Source organism: Hylobates moloch, unplaced genomic scaffold (genome assembly GCF_009828535.3).
Source record: "Hylobates moloch isolate HMO894 unplaced genomic scaffold, HMol_V3 SCAFFOLD_2, whole genome shotgun sequence".
In the NCBI taxonomy this organism is placed as follows: Eukaryota; Metazoa; Chordata; class Mammalia; order Primates; family Hylobatidae; genus Hylobates; species Hylobates moloch.
In genome coordinates, this window is record NW_026652277.1 from 125293397 (window position 1) to 125315363 (window position 21967).

Below are 21967 nucleotides of genomic sequence, written 5' to 3' on the forward strand. Positions count from 1 at the left end.
CAGCAAATACTTTCGGAATTTCCCCTCAGTCTTAGACTCCCATGAAAGTTAAAAAGGTGTGGTAAATCTACAGTTTAATTGCCTGGAGTCCATTAATGCCCTACTGATTTTCTTTGGGCACTGGTCAGGTAAGTTAGTATACATGTTTACAGCCAATTTAAATGCCCCAAGAAGATCACTGACCAATGGCCATCCTTATTTTTAAAAGTCACCAGATAAGGCAATTTCTCAAACAACTTCAGCAGGGCATTCCAGAAATGCTTGATCTCATACTTCTCTGCACTATAATAAATAAATACAATTTTGATTTCATCTTGGAGTAATCTGAACTTCTGGGATGTAAAGTAGAAAAATGTTCTATAGCTCTTGGAACATTAGATTGGAAAGAAAATGCCTTAAACATCTGCTTAATTAAATTCTGAAGAGGTGGTACAAATTTTTCATGATTAATTGAAATATGCCTATTTTGACTGATACATATTTATATGATATTATCATGAAAATTTTATTATGTTATACAAACCGTTCTCTTTGGGAATGTGATTTAATGCTGTAAACATTTTACATTTGTTGTTGCATTGTTTATTATAAAAATGCACAGGCTGATGGCTGTAAGATAATATAATGTAAAAATCTGTCATGTGAATCTTCTCTGAGGTAATCTGAAGCCTCTAATGGCACAGACCGTTAGCCAAAATGTAAGACAGGTAATTAGGTTTTTCCTAACTTGAAGAAATATTTTTTAAAGTAGAAAAAAAAAATTTTAAGCAGATCAAGTTAGAAAAGTTAAAGTGCTGAAACCTTCTGTTTTGCCATTGTAAAGCATGCATTTCATTTCCATGTTTATTGTAAAGCATGCATTTCATTTCCATGTTTCAGGTAGAAAGAGATGCAGGTGTTGAAGTGGACTGATCCCTTTGACTTTAACCACTTAAGAAGCGTTCACTTTTCTAGGGGTGCAGTCATAAGATGGGGACACCATCTCATGTCTGGTGACAGAATTTTGAACTATAGTTTGTCTGACAATATTAATTTAGATAATCACTGTTCTTTATTAGTTTCTAAAATCTGTTACTAATATAAATGACTTTTATAAATCTAGAATGCCTGAAATATCGGAAAATGTTTTTTAAACTTTTTGAATAACCCAATTATCAGACTGTTCTTTAGATCATTAGCTGCTGATAACAGTTTAATACTAGAAAAGGAGAAATCTGGTGGGCTTTTTCCAAAGCATATACCTTTATGAAATGGAGTTGTACGAAAAGCTGCGAGGAACGTTGACTTATTTAACAAGGCAGATGCTAACCATCATTCTAGAAGTTTTTCCAGCTGCCAGATATAAAAGTGCACAATATATTTGGTCTCATCTCATATTGTTGCTTTGTAGTAAGAATGATTTATAAGAAGTAATCTGTTTTAAAATTCTACCTTTTTGTTCATTTATTTGTTAGGTCCTTTGTAAGAAAGTATTTTTGCCTCCCTTTAAAAAATGACAAGTGGGTCTGTCTGGTGATGATGGATTGAAGCTTGAGAAAGACCCTGGAGCTGCCCTTTGGCCTCAAGCGTCATTCCTTCAGGCCAGGCCCAAGCTGCATGCTAAGCGCCTGGCCTTGTGAATAGCTTTGCACTCTATTTTTTCTCATCTCAGTGTTGGTCCATTATAGCTGAAGATCTAGGACTTAAACAATTTTATGCTTTGTTTCCCAAATCAGATTATTTAAAGGAAGAAATAATGAGGGGGACCTAATGCATGTTCTAAAATGGCTCCTCCTTGGGAAGTGGGGTCTCCTCATTAAACTGTGAGGCCAGGTGATTTCCCGCATACATTTTTTTCCTTACAGATTTCACCAGAATCAAGCTTACTGCCAGTGGATCATTTATGAGAATTCTGCTGTATCTTCTTTTTCAGGAATTTAAGATTTTAAAGCATCTTATCAATTGGGACAAATAGAAACTATTAGTTGCTATCTAGTTTAGTAAAGACAGGTGATTATTTAAAAATATATGCTCTTTCTAATCTAAGAAAACTCCTCCATACACTAAGGTAAATTATAAAGCTTTGCTAATTTTTCATACCATGTAAAATGTTCATATGTGGAGAGATGCCATATGAGAGATCATGTAAAATATAAATAAAACTTTGCTTTTATTTATTTATTAAAAATTTTTTTTTGTTAAGGATATTCCTGAAATATCACAAAGCTTGCTTGAATAGAACAAATTATTAAATACGGTAATTGTTTGAGATTTGAATTCATATTATGCCATTTAAAGAAAGTTATCAAAAATGTTTGACATCAAAGGTCATTTTTATACTATCTCATTTGATAACAATAGATCACAATATGTAATTTGTGAAATACAAAAAGTCATTAAAATGGCAATATTTATTCCATTGAGGTAAATAAAATGCTGCACATAGTTCTGAGTGGTGATACTCAGGGGGAAAAAAGCCGTATATCTGCACTACAAATTAGTTTGCTTCTAATTTTGCAGGCTGATGACCACACTGCCTCAAACCAAATCTTTTCACTGGAAATGAAATGATTGCATGACAGACTCTATGAACCCTGAATATGTCAACAACTCATGGACCAGGCCTTGCTTAGCAGTTAGTCTTTGGGGGATTTTATCCAGAAATCAGACAACACTGTACTAGTGCTTGTTGGGGATTTTGTGATTACCATTCATGTCTGGAGCATGAGTGTGGGTTAATAAAAATAAAAAAAATTCCATAAAGGAAGAAGAGATGTGGCAGTCAGTCACACACACACACACACACACACACACACACACACACACACACACAGAGTCACTATCAATTGGGAGGACAGAGAAAACTCAAGATGTAGCAAAAACGGTTAAGAGGCAACAAGGAAATATTACTTAGGTGTCTACTTAAAGTTTCCTTTTATTCACCCCCACCCACCTCTCAAAGAGGCCAGTTTTTCCCAGACCTGAATATCACCATCATAATGTTTGTCATAACTTCTGACCGCCTGCAATTTGATTTACGGAATATATTTTACTAATTGACTCACTTTAAAATCCTTTCTTTAAGCAGTAGTATTTGTGATGTCATGGGCTCATTAAATAGTTAAATTTGTTTTCCTCTCATACAAAGGAAAAGAAATACAATTTAAATAGTGGAAATATTTGCAAACCACCTAAATTCATTCTGAGCAACCCCATGCCATGACATGAGGGGCTGGGAGGACCACCAATCTGGCTGAGAATGATCTGACATTCCCGTTACCATCCCTCCATCCAGGGCCCATGAACCACATCACATGGAGGAGAATTTCAATCAGGCCTGCATCTCCCTTAGGACACCAGCACCGGAAGGCTGCATTGTCAGAGTCTGTTCAGCGAGCCAGGCTTGTCCCTTTCCATTGCCAGAATCTGGCCGCGCACATCTTTCCTTTTTTGACTAAACGCATTGCTTGGGAATTATTACATTGCAAGAGTAAACAATAGCACATATCATTTAACAGTAATAGGGAACATGCCATGGTTGAGCCTGGCGCCTGGTCAAGGTTCACATGAGGGTGTTCCATTTGTAAATTAGCACCCTACAAATTGTCCCACCCAGTGCAGATCCTGCAGGCTTTCACAGGACCTTTGAAGAAATGGGTTATTTTACAAGCTTCGTTAGTACTGGGGCTGGTTTAACTAGGCAGATGAAGCTTTTTTTTTTTTTTTTTTTTTAAACCAGGCTAAGAAGCCCTAGGAGCCTTTGTGGCTCTGCAGTCATGCTCTGGTTTTTAAGTAAATGTCTTTTGGAAACTTAGGAGCCAAAAAAAGAGAGAGAGAGAGAAAGAAAAAGCACTTCTCCAAGGTCCAGAAACTAAAATCAGGCCCGGGTAGCTCTGTCAGGTTCAGGGTGTGTCTAAATTTAAAGGGATGTTTGCTTCTGATATGAACATTTTTCTTATACTTTTATTATAGAAGATGATGTGTCAAATGTACAAATAATGTGTGCCTGGTGCCAGAAAGTGGGAATCAAGCGCTATTCCCTGAGTATGGGAAGTGAGGTGAAAAGCTTCTGCAGCGAGAAGTGCTTTGCAGCCTGCCGACGAGCCTACTTCAAGAGAAATAAGGTAAGAGCACCGGAGAGAGAGGCAGCCCCCCAGAGGCCTCACCAGCCCACACTGCGCATGTGCCTCATAGCTTCTAGTGGAAAACACTGCGCACCTTTTACTTTATATTTTTATTCTTTCTGTTTTGTTGATTCCCCTTCTGTGTCATGCTTAACCTTTTGGAATAAGGAATCCCCTTCTAATGTGTTTCTCTTGGCTTAGTGTTTGTGTTCTGAGAGGGTGAATGAATCTGATGAGGACACTGTGATCACAGCTGGTATCCTCATGGCCAGTGTCTTTCCAGCAGTAGAGTGCAGACTGCACTCTGAGTCCATGAAAGATAAGTGATAGATATTTCTTATAAAAGCCAAGTAATTAGCCACAAAAGCATGGCCAGAAAGTTTTAGCCCACTTAGTTTAATTCTTGTACCCAGTGGAAATACTGCTATTGCTCTTTTCAAAATCTGGCCCACGAGTTCTTGTCAAGAAAAATGTCAAGTCTCTCTTGACATCTTATGTTAAAGCTGATTGATATTGAGAAAAGATGAAATCATGAATACGTGAAACAACATTGCTCACACAGCCAGGCATTTGTGAGAAGCATGGTGGGTAAACACAGGAACAGCCATCGTTAGAACTTTTTTTTTGTTTTGTTTTAAAGACATCCCAGGTCTGAAATGTCCTTTTTGAATAGTGTTAGCCACCATGGATGGGAAATGGAATGCATGATGTTTTTACAATCACACGCACATGCGCACAACTATTTTCTGAATCCTTAAAGAACTGCTGTAGCCTTTGCCACCAACTACTGAGGTAACTTGCTAGTCCTCAATTATTTTCCATTGATATGTAAAGCTTCCTTAATTCATAAAATCTTTACTAAAATTGTCCACATTTTGTTGTTTCCATTTCTATAATACAATATCCAAATCTGTTCTTTCTTGAAGCAAACAATTATTATTTTTCTAAAAGTGTGATATTTGCAATCCTGAAATGCTAATTATGGGCTCACTGCATTGCAAGAAGCACTGTTGCAGCAAATTATCTCCTGCAAATTTGGGTCACATTCATTCTGCCAAAAAACATAATGCTGAAAGAATTAGGCTGCAGAATTCAGCAGGGTGGAATTTTAGTAGCAGTCTCTAAGAGTTAGGCTCATAATCTTCACTGGAACAGAGAGGCAAGTAAGGAAATTGTTTGGAATTCTTTTGGGACTGTCAGCAGTCAAGTTCACTTTCCCCTGGGAGGAGCCAGTGAATCTGGGGAGGAGGGTGGGAAGAACGATGCATGGGAGACAGTTTTGTTTTAACATAGGGGGATTAAAATGATCTCCGAGACCCTGGGGCTCCCGTTTTGAATGCCGAGCACTGGAGTAACAACCCCAGGAGTGGGCCCAGTGCTTTCTTCTTCAAAGCCCTACTTACCACAACAAAATACTTTGCATTCCATCCCAGAAGATGGCTATAGAACAGGGCTTTTTGTCTTTCTATAATTCTGAAGGGTTATGGGTCTGAATCTTGATGGGCTGCCTTTAGGGACTAAAATCAAGCAAGATGGATTTGTCACAATCCTGGTGATACATGTTATATTTTGCAAACTGTATTTTATGGTGAGCTTTTGGAGAAAGGCACCTGATTCCATTTGGAAAAACACTCCAGGATACCATATCTATATCTATATTGTTTACATCGTTATAAAGTTTAAGATCAAACTGAATTTAAGCTTTCATAGGGTACATTTTTGAAAAATGGATAACTAGGAGCCAGGATAGGAATTAGCATTTGGAATACTTACAGCAGGTAAAGTCAGCAGTGGGAGGAGGACCATCACATTTCACTTTCTACCAGGAGTTATTGGGGTATGTCTTTGAACATCTTGCTAAACCTGGAAGTTGCAGCGGTTTGGTGTTTAGCCAGTGACTTTGCCAGCTGATCCCAGTTATCTATTAGTGTATAAACAATTCCTCCCTTCTCTGCAGTCTTCATCCTTCCTTATATATCCCAAAGCTTTGACGTGCTATGCCTTCTTGTGTGTGTGTGTGTGTGTGTTTCCAAATAGAGAAATAAACTAGTCATATCATTTGCTGGCTTCTTTTTTTTTTTTTTTTAATTTTAAAGAGTGTTATCTCTGTTACAATATTATATTGTATTACAATAAACATGTACAGCTGCTGCATTTCTGTTAACTGATAGGATTTTGTGGTCATTTTATTTAGGGCTTGGATTTCCTAATGGATTGTATTAGATACCAGTCTCCATCCTGCCATTTCTAAGAACTGCTTGTAATAAGCCCCTGGGTGTTCCGTACTGAAGACAATAGCAAATAGCTACTTCTCTTCTTGTATCATTTAACAAAGTCCTTAGTCCTTGTTAATTAAATTGTGGACTTTCTTAATCTTAGAAAAAGGGCAAAATTCTTCCCATTCCTACATAACAGATTTTTTTTTTCTGGCTAAATTCTACCTTTTTTAAGTTTTGAGAAGTGGATAGAAAACAGAGTGAATAATGTGTGTGTGTGCAGAACAGAATTTTTGCCTTAGGTATAGTGTAGACTTAAAAAAACATAAAATTAACTGTGCTGTAAATTATGCTTTATAATGACAGCCCGCTTCTTGCTGGATAGCATGCTGGGATCTAAAAATGGTCTCTAAGTTGAACCCAAATTGCATGCATAACTTTACAAAGAAAAATCCTGGTAGAAAAGGTAGCTAATTAGGAGCAGTATTCAGCTGACCTCTGTTTTGTGTCTGAGCAACACCTGCATTTGTGAATGTAAATTGGACAGCTGTGCTTGTGGTCTCAGTGCGTTTCTCTTCACACACGCTTGGGTGTAGAGTCAGGAATTGATTTGCTGCTGAAAACAAGGACAAAAATAACCCAACTCTCAAAATGATGGCCCACTGAAAATGGGCTCTTTAAATTTCTTTTGCCTCTCAATCCTTCATTTCTCTTTGGGTTTCTCTGTTTATTGGGGTGGGTTGAAAGTGTCACATACATCTCTCACAGACTGTCACTATGCAATAAGGTGGGATGGATTGAAGCCAGGTTAACCTATATAGTATATAGGTTATATTTTTAACTGAATTTAAATTTTTATTTGAAGAGTTGTCTGGATTGCTACGAATATTAGGCTTTCTTCAAAATACTTAACACTGCCAGGAGAGGCCCATGAATCACAGCTGTATTCACTTAAGGACTCTAACTACTAGTTTACACATTTCAGAATGTTGGCTCTAGGAAGTGGATAGTGTTAATTCATAATATATTTTGTAGGGTTCTTATCCCCGAACGCTTATTTGCTGGCTTAAAAGTTTTTGAAACAACGGGTAAGAAAAATACTTATGTAGTCTGTGGGCATTGTATGGACAATGGGATGTCAGTCTCATTATTTCATGTATTAGAGACTTTTCAAGGAATAGCTCACTCTTTTCCCAGCCCATTTTTGGACTTGAGAGCATTTCTGTCCTTGTAATTCATCTAGGAATTGGAAAGTTGCAGAGACTCCTTAGTGATTTTGCACTCTTGTAGAAACATTTAGTCCAACTTGCTAACACAGTTTTACGTTGCATAGTAATACACACTTAAAAATACTCTTTCCTAAGGGAGTAATGTCTTGTAACCATTATCCCTCTAAAAAGGAGTAACAAACAAGACCACAAATGTTAGTCACTTCCAAATGGCCTGTGTTTGATCTCTTTCCTTTTAGATGGGAAATATCTTATTGTCCAAACGAATATCCAAAAATCAGGAAGGAAATTAAAAGTCAAGACAAATGGCCACTACAGGCAATGTAAAGGATGATTGTTTACTTTTGTTGTTCAGATCTCAAGTTTTTAGTGTTCTTTATGGATTAGGAATGTTGATAATTTACAAGTAAATACAAATTCCTAAGAGCACCAAAGTTTTGCTTCCTTGTTCTAGTTTTTTCATAATTTGAAAGGCCGGGCGCCATGGCTTGTGCCTGTAATCCCAGCACTTTGGGAGGTGGAGGTAGGAGGATTGCTTGAGCCCAAGAGTTGAAGACCAGCCTGAGCTATAGAGCGAGACCCTGTCTATACAAAACATACAAAAATTAGCTGGCTGTGATGGTGCTCACCTGTAGTCCCAGTTACTCAGGAGGCTGAGATGGGATGATTGCTTAGCCCAGGAGGCTGGGGCTGCAGTGAGCCATGACTATGCCATTGTACTCCTGCCTGGGCAACAGAGCAAGACCCTATCTCAAAAAAAAAAAAAAAAAAAGATCGAAATACTTCTTCAACATCATAATGTTGTGGTTCCCCAGCAGACCATAGTGGGAAGAAACCAATGTGGCTCAGAGATGAAGATAAGGATGCATTAAAAAGAAAAAGATTATATAGACAGAAACAACATTTGCAAATGATGCCATTAAGATTTCCTAACAATCATTATAATAATAACATAAATATTCAAGGAGGAGAATATTGTATTATTAGCATTTCTTTTACTTTCAAACTATATTCTTGGTTATACAGTGATCTCTTCTTAGAAGAGATTTCTTTTGGAAGAACCCATCTCTAATTAGCATGTATCATCATGTTATTTGGAGTTATATTTTATTTAGACATAGTCTATTTGTCTTTTTATTAAGGTTGAATATATCCTGGGAAAGATTTCTCAGTTTCAGACTTAATTTTAGAACCAAGTAGTGCAGAAGAAATGTGTAACAATTGCCCTGTTAATCTAGTGATTAACCTGCCTACTCTTTTTCCTTTAAATACCTGCAAGATTTAATTTGCAAAATGGCTATCATTCATGAAGGCTTGGAGAAGGACATTAAGAAATTACTTGCAATTAATGTCCCCTGACCACCTGAAGCTCAGGCCACAGACTTGCTTTTGCCAGTTGCTTGCAAATATCTTTGGCCCACAAGTAAATGCAACTGGGAAGCCGCAGGGTTCTTCCTGTGGATTCCCCTTGGTTTTGACAGCCACCAGTGAGCCTCCTGGATCTGTCCAGCTGCACCCTGGCCTGCAGGATGATTGCTTGGTTTTGCAATGTCCCTTAGTACTGTGCTATAAGCCTATCCACTGCCTCATGTGTACAGTGGCTTCTCCTCCCAGGGATTTAGTCTGCAGGCCAGTGGCTGAGCTCCCTTTTGGTCATAGCAAACAGGGGTGTTCTCAGAAAGCTCTGGGGAAAGAACAGCAAACCCAATTGTTTCTTATTGTCTTGTATTTTGAAATACAGAATGGAATATTGATGAGCTGCTGCAAATGAGAGGCTGGAAAAAGCCTCACAGAGGAGGGATAAACATCAGCCCTTGGAAACACATTTGGGAGTAGGGTTAGAGCAGGAAAGTTCTGGCTAGGGAAGTAAAGTATGGGTCCGTTTAAAGTGACACACAGGCTCTTGAGGAGAGCTAGAAAGTGTTCCAAGGCAGAGGTTCTGCAGACAGGGTGGGACACAGTACTCTAGAAAGCCATCAGAAGCGTGGGGAGAGGCATGTGACCTCATGCTCACCCAAACACTTGAAAACCACTTGAGAAACTCTGGTCTAAGGGACACCTGGAACACAGCATGGGGCAAGTGGGTTTGTACTGAAAGGAACAGCAACCACTTCTAGTTTTTAATGAGCCACATGTTGGGAGACTGTGAAGGAAACAGCAATAATTCTAACCCATTAGCCAGAATGGACGTCAGTTTCTGAATAACATTAGATATTTTAGATTAAATGTGAAGAGTTGATGAAAACTCTAAATAGCTTCAAGCCCCAGTCTGTGTTGAACATTTTTCAGTGAGCGGAAGGAAGAGAGGGAATTTTTCATAAATCAGAATCCGGTCACCTGGGGATCAATACACAGGGCTATTGACGTATATGCTGGAATGTTAATTTTCAGACATAGTACATCTCTGGCCATCCTTCTGGTGATGGCTAATGCTGTTCACTTAAATCAGGTTTTTTCTCATCGGAACTGCCAGTAATTATCCAATCCATCTAAAAGGCACGCTCCCTTTTAACATTAACCACAGTGTCAGATTGCATCAGCCACATTGTGTTCTGGTGACTGCTTCTGCAGAGTGATGAATGTGCATGTTTGGAGTTCATAGTCCGACTGTCTGTTTGGGCAATGGGCAGTTCAGTGAAACAAATGATCAGGAAGGGATCTATGTATTTGGGACGAACATTCTCCGTATCGATCCAGTCACTTACATTTCCAACACTCTCACCTTGCCACTAACAGTGTTCAGCTTTATCTGAAGAATGAGCATTTAAAGAATTATCTTACAGGTCATTTTGATGTGACTCTCTGATCATAAGCTGTATTCAGCACAGAGTTACTCTTTGTGCCTGACTTAAAAAGGAAGGTGTTGTGAGACCTTATTAATAAAAACCAGAGGAGGGAGAAGGTTCTGAGAGTGCTTGGTGAACTGTCCTGAGAAACCAAGAGATAATGATTATTCATTTTCCTGGAATAGTAGTTATACTCTGTTGATTCAGTGCTTTGTTAAAAATGTTAAGTATCTGAATAAGTGCAGGCATAAAAGGGCAGGTGGCTTGCCTTGAAATATTTTAAGGTAGTAGATTGAGTCCTGAATTTTTCTCGTACACCTTTGCAATGTCTGGTCACAATGCCTAGTATACTTGAGAAGCCCCATGGGGGATCCAAGCTATAGGCATGCCTGTGATTATTTTAATTTCTCCTCCATTTCAGTACCTCTGGATAGCTTTTGTACACATAAGCAGAAGTGTGAACTGGCCAAGCCATGTGTAATTCTTTGTTCCTTGGGCTCTTTGCTCTTTGTTTATATTATCACAGATTAGAATGGAATAAAGAAAATCTTGCTACAGATGGTCACTTCATTTCTGTCCCAGCAGTTGAGACTGAGAATGGGAAATTCCCTATGTTACAATCCACTCTTAGGGTGGCTGTGCACACAGTGGAATCTAATGTCTACTGACAGACTGCCTTTGGAGGTTACAAACATCAGTCTATTGCATTCTCTGTAAACACAGGCTGTGGGCCAGAGCTGGGCTCTACTACAAGCTCTGTGAGGCAGATCAATGGTTTAATGAATCCATAAAGATGCTTGAACTCTGCTGCAATTTACTGAGCACTCTAGTTAAATGAAACTCCTGTAGTCTTTAACAAAGATAGTGATAATCGATGGCTGGGGATGGAAGTCCATGTCCAGCAGTCACAACCTCCCAGAATTTGTGTTGTCTCATTGCTAACAGAGGGTTAGTCACATTCAGTTTCTGAGGCTCACTGTGTCTATGTTGATATTTGCTCAATGTTTGAGAGCTGAATTTGGCCCAGAAATGACATAATCTTAGTAATGTTGCTTCTGCGAGCACTATTTTTAAACTATGGAATATTATTTAAAATAAATTTCTTTAAAGTGACAAGATTAAGCTCAAGAATTATATTTGTTCTAACAGGTAGTGTCTTTGTAAGTCATCCCCATGATGAAAAGTAAATAGCGGAATAAAATCCATTCCTGATTAAGTCCTCAAAGTGTCAAATTGCATAGTGTTGGAGAGCCCTGATTAATTTTTCCATGGTAAAATATTCCTCATTAGTTTGCTATGGTTGAGGGTTAGCCACTCCTATTATAAATTCAGACATTAATGTATTTTCTGCTTAATTCATCTTCAAATACAGGAAAATATAGTTAGTAGATATGAATTTTGTACTTCCAAATGTGCTTTGGAAACATTATACTGATTTATGAGAGAGCTTTGGAGGCATGTAGGATAATTCCTTCATAAATATGTTGAAATGTATTTAAAGGTATTTAACCACCTTTGATTGTAGAAAAACAAGTGCCTTGACTTTGAAATGATTATTTTTCTACTGAAATAGTAGAAGTTATGACATAATTCAAAGATTTTGCATCTGATTTTTGTCACAGAAACTTAAACTTTCTTGATTAGCTAATTAGCATTAATTAATCCCACTCCCACTCCAATAACTATATTTTGGAGGTTCAATGGGTAATAGGAATTTTGAGATATTATGACTGCAAATTTTCACTGGCCTTTTGCCAAACATTCCATGGTAAAGCAGTGATTTTTATATGGATCTCATAAATGATGTGTTATCTTATAATCTGTTTTGATAGAATGATTTCATATTATTTAAAATATGGTGAGCATTTTTATGACTGCACATCTAAATCTTTGTTATAAGGAGAATCTTTGAAGGATGTGACACTTTCTGTGATAATCTGTAGGATTGTATGTTTCATAAGTGGAGCAATATAAATTGATATCAAAGAAAAGGGGGAATTTGCCCAATAGGAGATAAGTACCTCCCCACAGCTTTTTGTTTGTTTTTAGTCACACTTAAAAAAAATCTTGTTATTTAATCATCCATTCATTCTTTAAAAAATAAAATAAAAAGATATATTGAGCCCGTATACGGCACTAAGCATGTTTTAGTTTTGGTGGATAGACTTTTGAACAAGAGAAAAAGTCCCTGTCTTAAAGGGACTTACACTTTAGCAGGGGAGATAGATGATATATACAGGCTTAAACATATCTTTGTAATATGATTTCAGGTAGGAAAAAGTGCTATGAAAAAAAGCAGAGTGAGGGAGCGGGCTAGTGAAGGGCTGCTGTTTCATATCTGAGGATCACAGGAGTTATTTTTGAGGAGGTGACGTGTGTTGGGGACAGAAGGAAGTGACGGAGCTAGTTGTGTGTGAGGAGCTGGCAGCAGAGTGTCCTGTGGAGAAGGGGGAGTAAGTGAGAAACAGAGGTCCTAAGGCAGGAACAGTCTTGGCATTTTTGAACAGCAGCAAGAAGTACAGATGTCTAGAGCGGAATGATCAAGGTGGTGAGAAGCCAAATGACGTAGGCTGGAGAGGCAGTAGTTTGGAGTTCATTCTAAGTGTGATGGCAGCTATTGGAAGCTGTTGAGCAGGATGGGTGATATGATCTGATTTTTGTTGTTGATTGGGCCTCTGTGAAGGAAGTAACACATTTAGGATCCTGTATGCAAGGGGGATTTGGAGAGTAAGAAAGGCAACAGCATTCGCATCAAAGTTGGGTGTGTCTGGCAATAGAAAACTAAAAATATCTTATTCACTGAATTATTCATTAGTAGTTATGAAACATTTCCCAGTAGCAAAAGTGTATTGAACCAATTTAGTTTTGTGTGTGTGTTTTGTTTTTTTGTGTGTTTTGTTTTTTTTGGGCAAGGTGTGGGAGGAAAGGCACCAGGGAGGGATGCTGTTGGGTAAGTGTTCTGACACAGCGATTTTCTTTCTATAGGGCAGGTGGGGCTTGTCCCCAACCCGGTAGAGAGGTTAGGGCCTCAGAAGGCAAGCTCCATACAGAATCTAACTCTTGCTCTGGGAGACCTACAGCATCCACGGGCCTTCTCAAACTCTAGCCGTAGAGGTAGCATTATGGTAAAGAGGTAGTAATCTTGAAGGGACCATCTTTGGGTAAAGGGATTATTTTGAAGTCGGCTTTATTCTGAGAGTAGGTATAGTCTGGTGATTACTTGTAGGGTGTGTCAGGATTTTTAATACAAGTAACAGAAGACCTCAACAATAAAAGATATCATTTGGAGTTATAAAGTCCCAAGCTAGTATGTACTTTGGGGCAGGTTGATTCAGCAGCACAGTGGTCTTATCACAGTCCCATTTCTTTCCATCTCTGTATTCTTCCATGTAGAGTGTTGGCCACATTCCATGGCAAGCTCCCCAATGGTCATGGGACAGCTGCTAGCAGCAATCAGGGCTACACACTTTCTTGTTGACATCCTCTGGAATGAATCTCTGGCCTAGCATTCCAAAAAAGAGTCTTGAAATTCATACTCATTGTCTATGCTTACATTACATGCTCACACCTGAATTGGGGGGGCGGGCTATGACGAGAGAGAGCAATGGAATGTCTAGCATGAGCCAATCAGGGCTTCCCTCTGAAATTCAGGTTAAGCTCATTTTCCTCTGAAGCCCATGGGCAGCATGGGGAGGGGTAGCTACCACAATGAAAGTCAGGGAACTGTTAGGGAGGGGACCAAAGTGATGGCTGATGGGCGATGCCAGCAAATGCCCACTAGAGAGAAAGAGAGATGATCTCCTGAGGTTAATTCATGAGGTTGAATTCTTTACGCAATGGATATGTCATGCCTGTCTACCCTTGACATGTGGGAGAAATAATCCAAAGTGGATTGAAAGATAAAAATGTGGTTAGCCATCATCATAGGGTCCTCAGATGAACCACCTCTTCTACCCAGCACCAGCTGTTTTGAGAAACGTGATTATTAGAACATTGGCTCTAGTATCAGAACTGATGTGATCACTATTTCCACTCTTTTCGGACTTTAGAACATGAGATTGCACAGAACTAAAACAAAGGGATTGTGGTTAGCTGTTATCCCCATTTATGAATAGGAACAGTGGTGCCATTACAGCAGCAGATAGCTCAGAATATAGTTTCCTCAGTGTAAGTGGCCTAGGAGAGGCTGGCCAAGGACTGTATTGGATGTGGGGAGCTAGATGCTTTGGAGTAGAAGTCTGATGGGATGAGGCTGCTGTTACCCATCAAGAGTTAGCTGGTCCACACATTGAAGCTACTTTCTTTGTGGCTGAAAACTGTGTCTGCTAAACAGAAGGAAAAGAGAAGTGTTCAGAAGAATTGTGATACAGTCTGAGGCTAAATGCTTTAAGTTCAGGTGGCCAAAGGAGTAGAAGTCTTGAAGACTGCAGCTTTCACCATTATTAATTAATCTATTTATTTATGCATTCAACAAATATTTGTTGAACAGTAACTATGGGAGTTGCAGTGGCCAACAAAACCTGGTCCTTTCCCTCATGAAGCTTATAGTCCATTGAGGGACAGATGTTTATTTAAATAATAACGCAAATGTGAAGTCGTCACTGTGGCAAGTGCCATGATAGTATTGGGCACAGTCCCATGAGAACATTTATCAGGGTGAGTTGACTTGTCAGAAGATCTTGAAGCTTCCCTGAGTAAGTGGGGCTAGCACCGAAATCTGAAGGATAAAGAGGTGTTAAGTAAGGAAAGAGAGAAGGAAGAGCTTATTGGGCTGAGGACACCACAGTGTGATTTCTAATTTTGGCATTGGTATGCTCTTTCTTTGCTAATTTCATGTTCTTTATGAAGGAATGGCGCTTTACCCACAAGCAAGAAAACAATTGAACAAACAAATATTCCCTGGAATGATAACCCTGTTTATCCATTTGTTTGCAAATTCATTCATTCATTCATTCATTCATTCATTCATTCATTCATTCTACCAATCCTTGGGGATTCGTTGCTTGCCTGCTGGCCTCTGCCTGCTCTGACTTTTCGATCAGCTTCATGGACTATAGAGTTAGCACATTAATACTAAATCATTTCAGAGAGTATACAGCTTGTAACTCTTGAAGGTAGAAGCATTTTATAAATACATCATAATACTGTAATAATCACAATGATAACTATAAGAGCTTAAGTGTTCTTAACTATCAAATGTACTAGAAAAGCAGACAACAGAGAAAAGATTGGGCAAAAATGCACTGATCTGAGAGAGAAGAATAGTGTAATTACTGTCTGATGAATGTGGTTGAAAGATAAATTAGATAAGTCACTTTTTGCTGGGAAGAGCCACAGAAAGGGCAGATACTCACTCTCATCCCCACTAGGTGTGGTGAAGAGATATAGTTTTGTTATATATAGAGAGAACTATATAGTTACGTTAACGTTAATGCAAGGGCAGACAGAAAGTTTGGGTAATGATGAATTCCAGGACAGAGAACTGCGGATTGACACTCAGGTCCCTAGGCAAGACAATCGTGATAAGATGGAAACAGAACAGCATGTTTGCTGGCACGGCAACAGAGGGTGATTCTTGTGGTGCAATGGTGTGGCGGGAAGGAAGGGATTCTCCTCCCTTTCTTTGTATTCTTTGTTTCAGCCTTGCATCTAATTTTAGTGCCTAAAATCATGATGACAACTCTATAGAAATGTAGTGACAAATAAATAGGCAGGTAAGTGATTCAGATTTTATCTTCCCGGGTCTTACCTGGGTGATGTGGACATGGATATTCCTAATGAGAGGTATCTGAATCTCTCTTCAGATGCCAAATGGGAGAGAGGACCCTTATAAGGCTAGCTACACCTTTACCTGCCTCAGGTGACTGTGAACCAGGGACTTCCAGTTCAGCTGGAGTCAGCAGCCTCCTCTCCAGTTCTAGTAGCTCCTGAAAGCCACACATAATGACAGTCATTTCCAAAAGAGGCTGATTTTAAAACTGTGCTGAAAATGGCTAACAGCAGGCTGAAGGTTAAAGTAAAAAACTTAAAAACCATAAAATCTGCCTGGAGGCTATTTAAGCAAACTGTTTTAGAGGCACAGATGGTTCATATACCTCTGAGCCAAAAACAAAAAGGAAAAAGGGGACAGTAAAGCTGGCGTGATTAAGCAGACAAGTATGGAAGTTTTATTAGTACTAAAAAGGCATCCTTTAGAAAGTAAAAAAATCCATCTTAGGAAATTCAGAAGACGTATTAAAGACCAATGAGAAATGGAGAGGGCACACAGATGACATTTCGGAAAGCAACCAAAAATAGTGAAGACAGTGTATGCATGGACATTGGATATCAGAAGCTGTGCTCTGAGGACCTTAGGAAGCAGTGTAGAGAAAGATGCCGTATATGGACAGTTGGGAGTAGCTTCCCTGTCCTGTATCAGTGATGTAGAGCAGGTTTTGTAAGAATTTTGTGCAACTTAAACAGTGGTTTGAATCTCTAAGGAAAATCAGTTGAAGCAAATTTGAGAAGCTTAAGTGCCATAAATCAGAGGGTCCAAAACATATGAAGGAAATAAAGTGCGATGTTGCTGATAGCATTAAAAATAGCATGTATACTTGAGAGTGGAGAAGTCACTGGGGTGCAGGGTCATCCAGCCTCTCTCAAGGGTCCACTTTGCTGCATCCTGGATGCAGTCCTCTAAGTATCTTCCCATGAGCATGCTGGTACCTGCACTCATGTGCACACAGAAAGCCTCTGGATTTGAGATGGGTGAGTATCCATTATCATAATTTTGAGAAAAGCCAGACTCTAAGGAATGACAGAACAGTACAAAGTTTGCAGGGTCACTATTTGAGGAGCCTCCTTTAAGAAAAACAAACAAACAAACCAAAAAAAAAAAAACAAAACAAAACAAAACAGTATTCATGTCTTGAGTTAGCATTTGATACAAACCTAAATAAAAATGACCAAATATAGCCTTGCAAAAAAGTAAGGTAAGTTGTTTGGATTTTCAAAAATCCAAGTAATTCATTTAGAGTTTGGCTGACTCCCCCCCAAGAGACCCTTGAGGAACATAAACAACTGAAGACAAGGAATAAAGCCCAGCCTTGGATTAAGAACCTGGGGAAGGAGTGGATGATATTCCTCAGAGTAGAGAAATCAATAGTGTACCATCCCAGGGGTTTATATTAGGAGTAGTGTCACTTGGTAATACTGATGGCTTATTTGGCAGTAGATGACAGGAAGGAGGTAGCATTTGCTACTTTTTCTTAGTTGCTTTCATTTGAAAAACCGCAGAGAATTACCCTACCCCCCCAAAAAGAAACCCTTACAAATATATACATATAATGAGGTAACCTGACATCAGATGCAATTCCATTCACTCAGCCATCAGCAAGCACAAGGGAACAAAAATGTTTTAATCCTCATGTGCCTGATATGGGCTGACTCTCAGCATCCCCAGAGAGGAGAACTTGGTCCCATCCGTAGGGGGCTCATTGTGTTGCCTGCCTAGAGTAAAAAAATTAACGTTTAAATGTTTGACTGCATTAAAGACAATTTTTAAAAGCAGACAAAAGTACGTCAAACAATATGCTGATAATCAAGCTATGTCCCTTCTCACAGGAAATGTGTAGTTCATTCTTCTTGAACCTGATTTTTATAAAAGGCTAACGCTGAACTTTAAAAGAGTTGACACAGAGGATTAAATATATTTTTATTATACTGCAGGCTATACAAATATGGGATACAAAAGCCTGAAAAGGTATATTGTTGAGTACAAAAGAACTAATAATAAAACTAAAGAATTGGTAAATGTAAATGTAATCAAAGTGTACTCAGCCTCTTAACACTCAGGGGTAACCTTTGCAGTTGGCCACAATGGGGAAAGACTAAGTCAGATTCCATGGCAGATGGTTTAATACATAGTGCATATATTAATCCATGGAGGCAGCCCTGGAAATGCAAGCAGGTTGTTAATGATCACGGATAGCAGTTGCGAGCTGTTCCTGGTCTTGCAGTTAGGTGTTTGGATGTCATGCTTCGGGGTCCAAGTTGATGGTTTTCTGGGTTGGGAAAACATTTTCCCCTTTCTACTGCCCTGCACAGCTGATAAGGCATGCTTCAGAGAAGGAGTGATTTAGACTACTGCAGGTGAATGGAAGGGAGAGAAGGTAGACTTAAAACCCAGTCCCATAATTTAGTTTGATGACTTCTTACTTCTAGTTAAAGTGGTACCATTGAGAGTTCATTGAGTATGAGGGATTTGTGAATCAAATGTAAAGGCGCAGACACCACTGCTGTAAATCTAATAGAACTTCAAATCTGACATCAAGTCAATACTGCTTACCAACAACAACAAAAGGAATCCCCAATCTCATGGCCTACTGGCACCAGAGAAAACCATGTACCAATAATGTAATTTTCTTTTTCTGTTTTTTTTTTTTTTTTTTTTTTTTTTTTGAGACAGAGTCTTGCCCAGGCTGGGAGTGTTGCCCAGGCTGGAGTGCAGTGGCGTGATCTTGGCTCACTGCAAGCTCCACCTCCTGGGTTCATGCCATTCTCCTGCCTCAGCCTCCCGAGCAGCTGAGACTACAGGCGCCCACCACCATGCCCGGCTAATTTTTTGTATTTTTGGTAGAGACAGGGTTTCATCATGTTAGCCAGGATGGTCTCGATCTCCTGACCTCATGATCCGCCCGCCTCGGCCTCCCAAAGTGCTGGGAGTGCAGGTGATAGGGGTGAGCCACCACGCCCAGCCAACCTATAATTTTCAACGTTCTTTATCATGAATTGTTTAATACGTAGAAAAGAATATTGACCTCCCAAATCTCAGCACATTCAAAGTTGACTTAAAGAGTGAATTAAGGGCTGGGCACAAAGGCTCACATCTGTAACACCAGCACTTTGGGAGGCTGAGGTGGAAGGATCACTTGAGGCCAGGAGTTCGTGACCAGCCTGGACAACATAGCAAGACTTTGTTTCTACAAAATATAAAAAAAATTAGCCAGGTGTGATGGTGCACACCTGTAGTCTCAGCTACTAGGGAGGCTGAGGTAGGAGAATTGTTTGAGCCAGGAGTTTGAGGTTGCAGTGAGCGGTGATTGTGCTACTGCACTCCAGCCTAGGTGACAGTGCAAAACCTTATTTCTAATAAATAAATAAATAAATAAGTTGAATTAAAAACAGATAAACCGGCTGGGCGCGGTGGCTCACACCTGTAATCCCAGCACTTTGGGAGGCTGAGGCGGGCAGATCATGAGTTAAGGAGATCGAGACCATCTGGCTAACATGGTTAAACCCTGTCTCTACTAAAAATACAAAAACATTAGCTGGGCATGGTGGCAGGCGCCTGTAGTCCCAGCTACTCGGGAAGCTGAGGCAGGAGAATGGCGTGAACCCGGGAGGTGGAGCTTGCAGTGAGCCAAGATCCCATCACAGCACTGCAGTCTGGGCAACAGAGCAAGACTCCATCTCAAAAACAAAACAAAACAAACAACAACAACAACAACAACAACAAAACATAAATCCAGAGAATTAATTATAAAGAGGCATATTACCGAGCCCTGTACTGGGGTGGAGCTCATAGAAATTATTTGTATTATTGAAGCACAAATTGGTTATAGAAGCTTAAATCAAGATAACCAGAATTAAATAGAAACTCAGGAAAAAAAAACTCTAGATGCCTTATGGGGTTTCATTTAGGGTGTCATTTTGCATTAAATGCGATGAAAGAAGAAAGTTAAAGTGCCCCAGAGTAAATGGAGTTAGAACTTTATATTTCCTTTCCCCCAAAAGTACAACTCCTCTCCTCATTCAAGCCCTTTTGCTCATTTTTTCACATTTCTAATGTAGTCATTTAGTACTTAGTAAATATCAGTTAATTTTTAATTTTTTATGATCATATAATTCAGCTCTGGATAAGGAGATGTTTGATGTTCCATGGCCTAGATATTTGGCTAAATGTTTGATCAGGGGCAAGTAAAGGTGATGTAGACCTCAATTTCTTTCTCCCTGTGTGTGTAGGGAGATGGGGTGATGTACTGGAGAAAACCTATGTCAAAACAACCATGATAGTTAACCCCTATCACCTGCACTCTCCAGGGATGTCCAGGGGCCTGGTAAGCTGTGGTCATGTTACTCTAACCCAGCTGTGCATGGGAGGAGACATGGAGAGATGGGCCTTACTCATTCCTGGGAAGCCTGGCACCCATGGGGTCCCTCCTCTCCACACCTGGAAGGCCAGTGGGGACAGGAAGGAAGTTGGCAGCTTTCATTTTGGTCTTGAGTCCTGAAGCTGAAATAATCCTTTCTGTCACTCAGCCCCCTTGCAGGGCAGCTGCTAACAGGAACAGTTGACCCACACTCGGCTTGGACGAGGATACTGGAGTAGTGTGGGCAGTGAAAGGCCAGAGTGAAGCGTAAGAATGCATATTTGGGTACAGACTGGTGTCTGTAAAACAAGCACATGAATCTGCAACTCAGTGAGGTCCTCAGAGGATGGAACTTGTCCCAGGGCTGGGTGCCGTGGAAATTAGACATCTGAGACGTGGTTTCTGCTCAGAAGAGTGTCTGTTTGAGCGTGTGAATTTTCCTGTGATTGTGTGGAAGTTGACTTCACGCCACACATTTATTCACTTACGCATTTATTCAACAAGCAATATTGAGCATCCGCAGTATGAAGGGCATTGTTCTGTGGCTGGGGATACAAAGATAAATAAAGATAGGTCCTTGCCTCTGAGGCTCTCACAGTTGAATGGGGAGAGCAACCAGTAAACAAATGACATGACGTGAGGCATGCCGGAACCGATGCGGGTAAGAAGAACCTGGGCACCACAAGGTGGCTTACCCAGCCCAGAGGCCAGGCTCTATGCATGAGTGATCACATGCTAATTTAGAGACCAAAATATAGATTCAGGAAATGGGATGGATAGAAAAAAGGACGGTGAGGCTCAAAAAAGATGTGAGTCAGGAATGAGAGCGCCACATGTCACACATTAAAAAACAAATGCATAACCCTTACTGTCATTCCCATGTTGTGCTTTAACATTTTAAAATATCACAGACTTTGTAGGAATGCTTGAAACAATACTACATAACTTAAAAAATGGATTTTTGACATCATTTTGCCCTTGGGATGTTTTATGAACAAGTCTTCAGGAGATAAAGGAGGCAAAGAAGCAGAGAATCTAACAGACAGGGCTCAGGGCTCATGGATAAAGTAATGCAGAGACTGACAGGCACATGAAGAGTTTAATATGTGTCTGCACATTTCCTGAACTGTGCAAACTTAAAGTGATGGTAGAAAACTTCTCCAACATCCTCCTCCTACGGCCGAGAAAACTGTGGCCCTGAGAAGTTAAGTGACTTGCAGGGGCCACACATCTAGTGGGGGGTGGATACCACAACAGATACGTCAGCTCTGATGAAGTTTCTAAAGTCAGTAACAAGAGGAGGCTGTAATTGCAGTTGCCTGAAGAGCAATAGAAACTGGTCTCCTTTATGATTAGAATATCAATGTTTAGTAAGTGTACATAAAAACTTTGTAAAATGGCTTAGTATGCTATTTTTCAAGCTTTTATTTATTATGAACCAGTAGTAAGAAATTTGTTTTATAATTTAGTACGCATACACACACAAACTCATAACCAGTTTCA

The 21967-nt window shown here is 39.6% G+C and overlaps 1 protein-coding gene across 2 annotated transcripts in view; it reads left to right on the top strand.

Moving 5' to 3' along the window:
* The window catches only part of SOBP (sine oculis binding protein homolog), a 171208-nt gene that overhangs the window by 39302 nt on the left and 109939 nt on the right, over positions 1 to 21967 (top strand). For both annotated transcript variants that reach the window (XM_032156032.2, XM_032156023.2), the window contains exon 4: positions 3952 to 4103. In XM_032156032.2, the coding sequence (XP_032011923.1) occupies positions 3952 to 4103 (152 nt within the window). The remainder of the gene's footprint in view (positions 1 to 3951; positions 4104 to 21967) is intronic.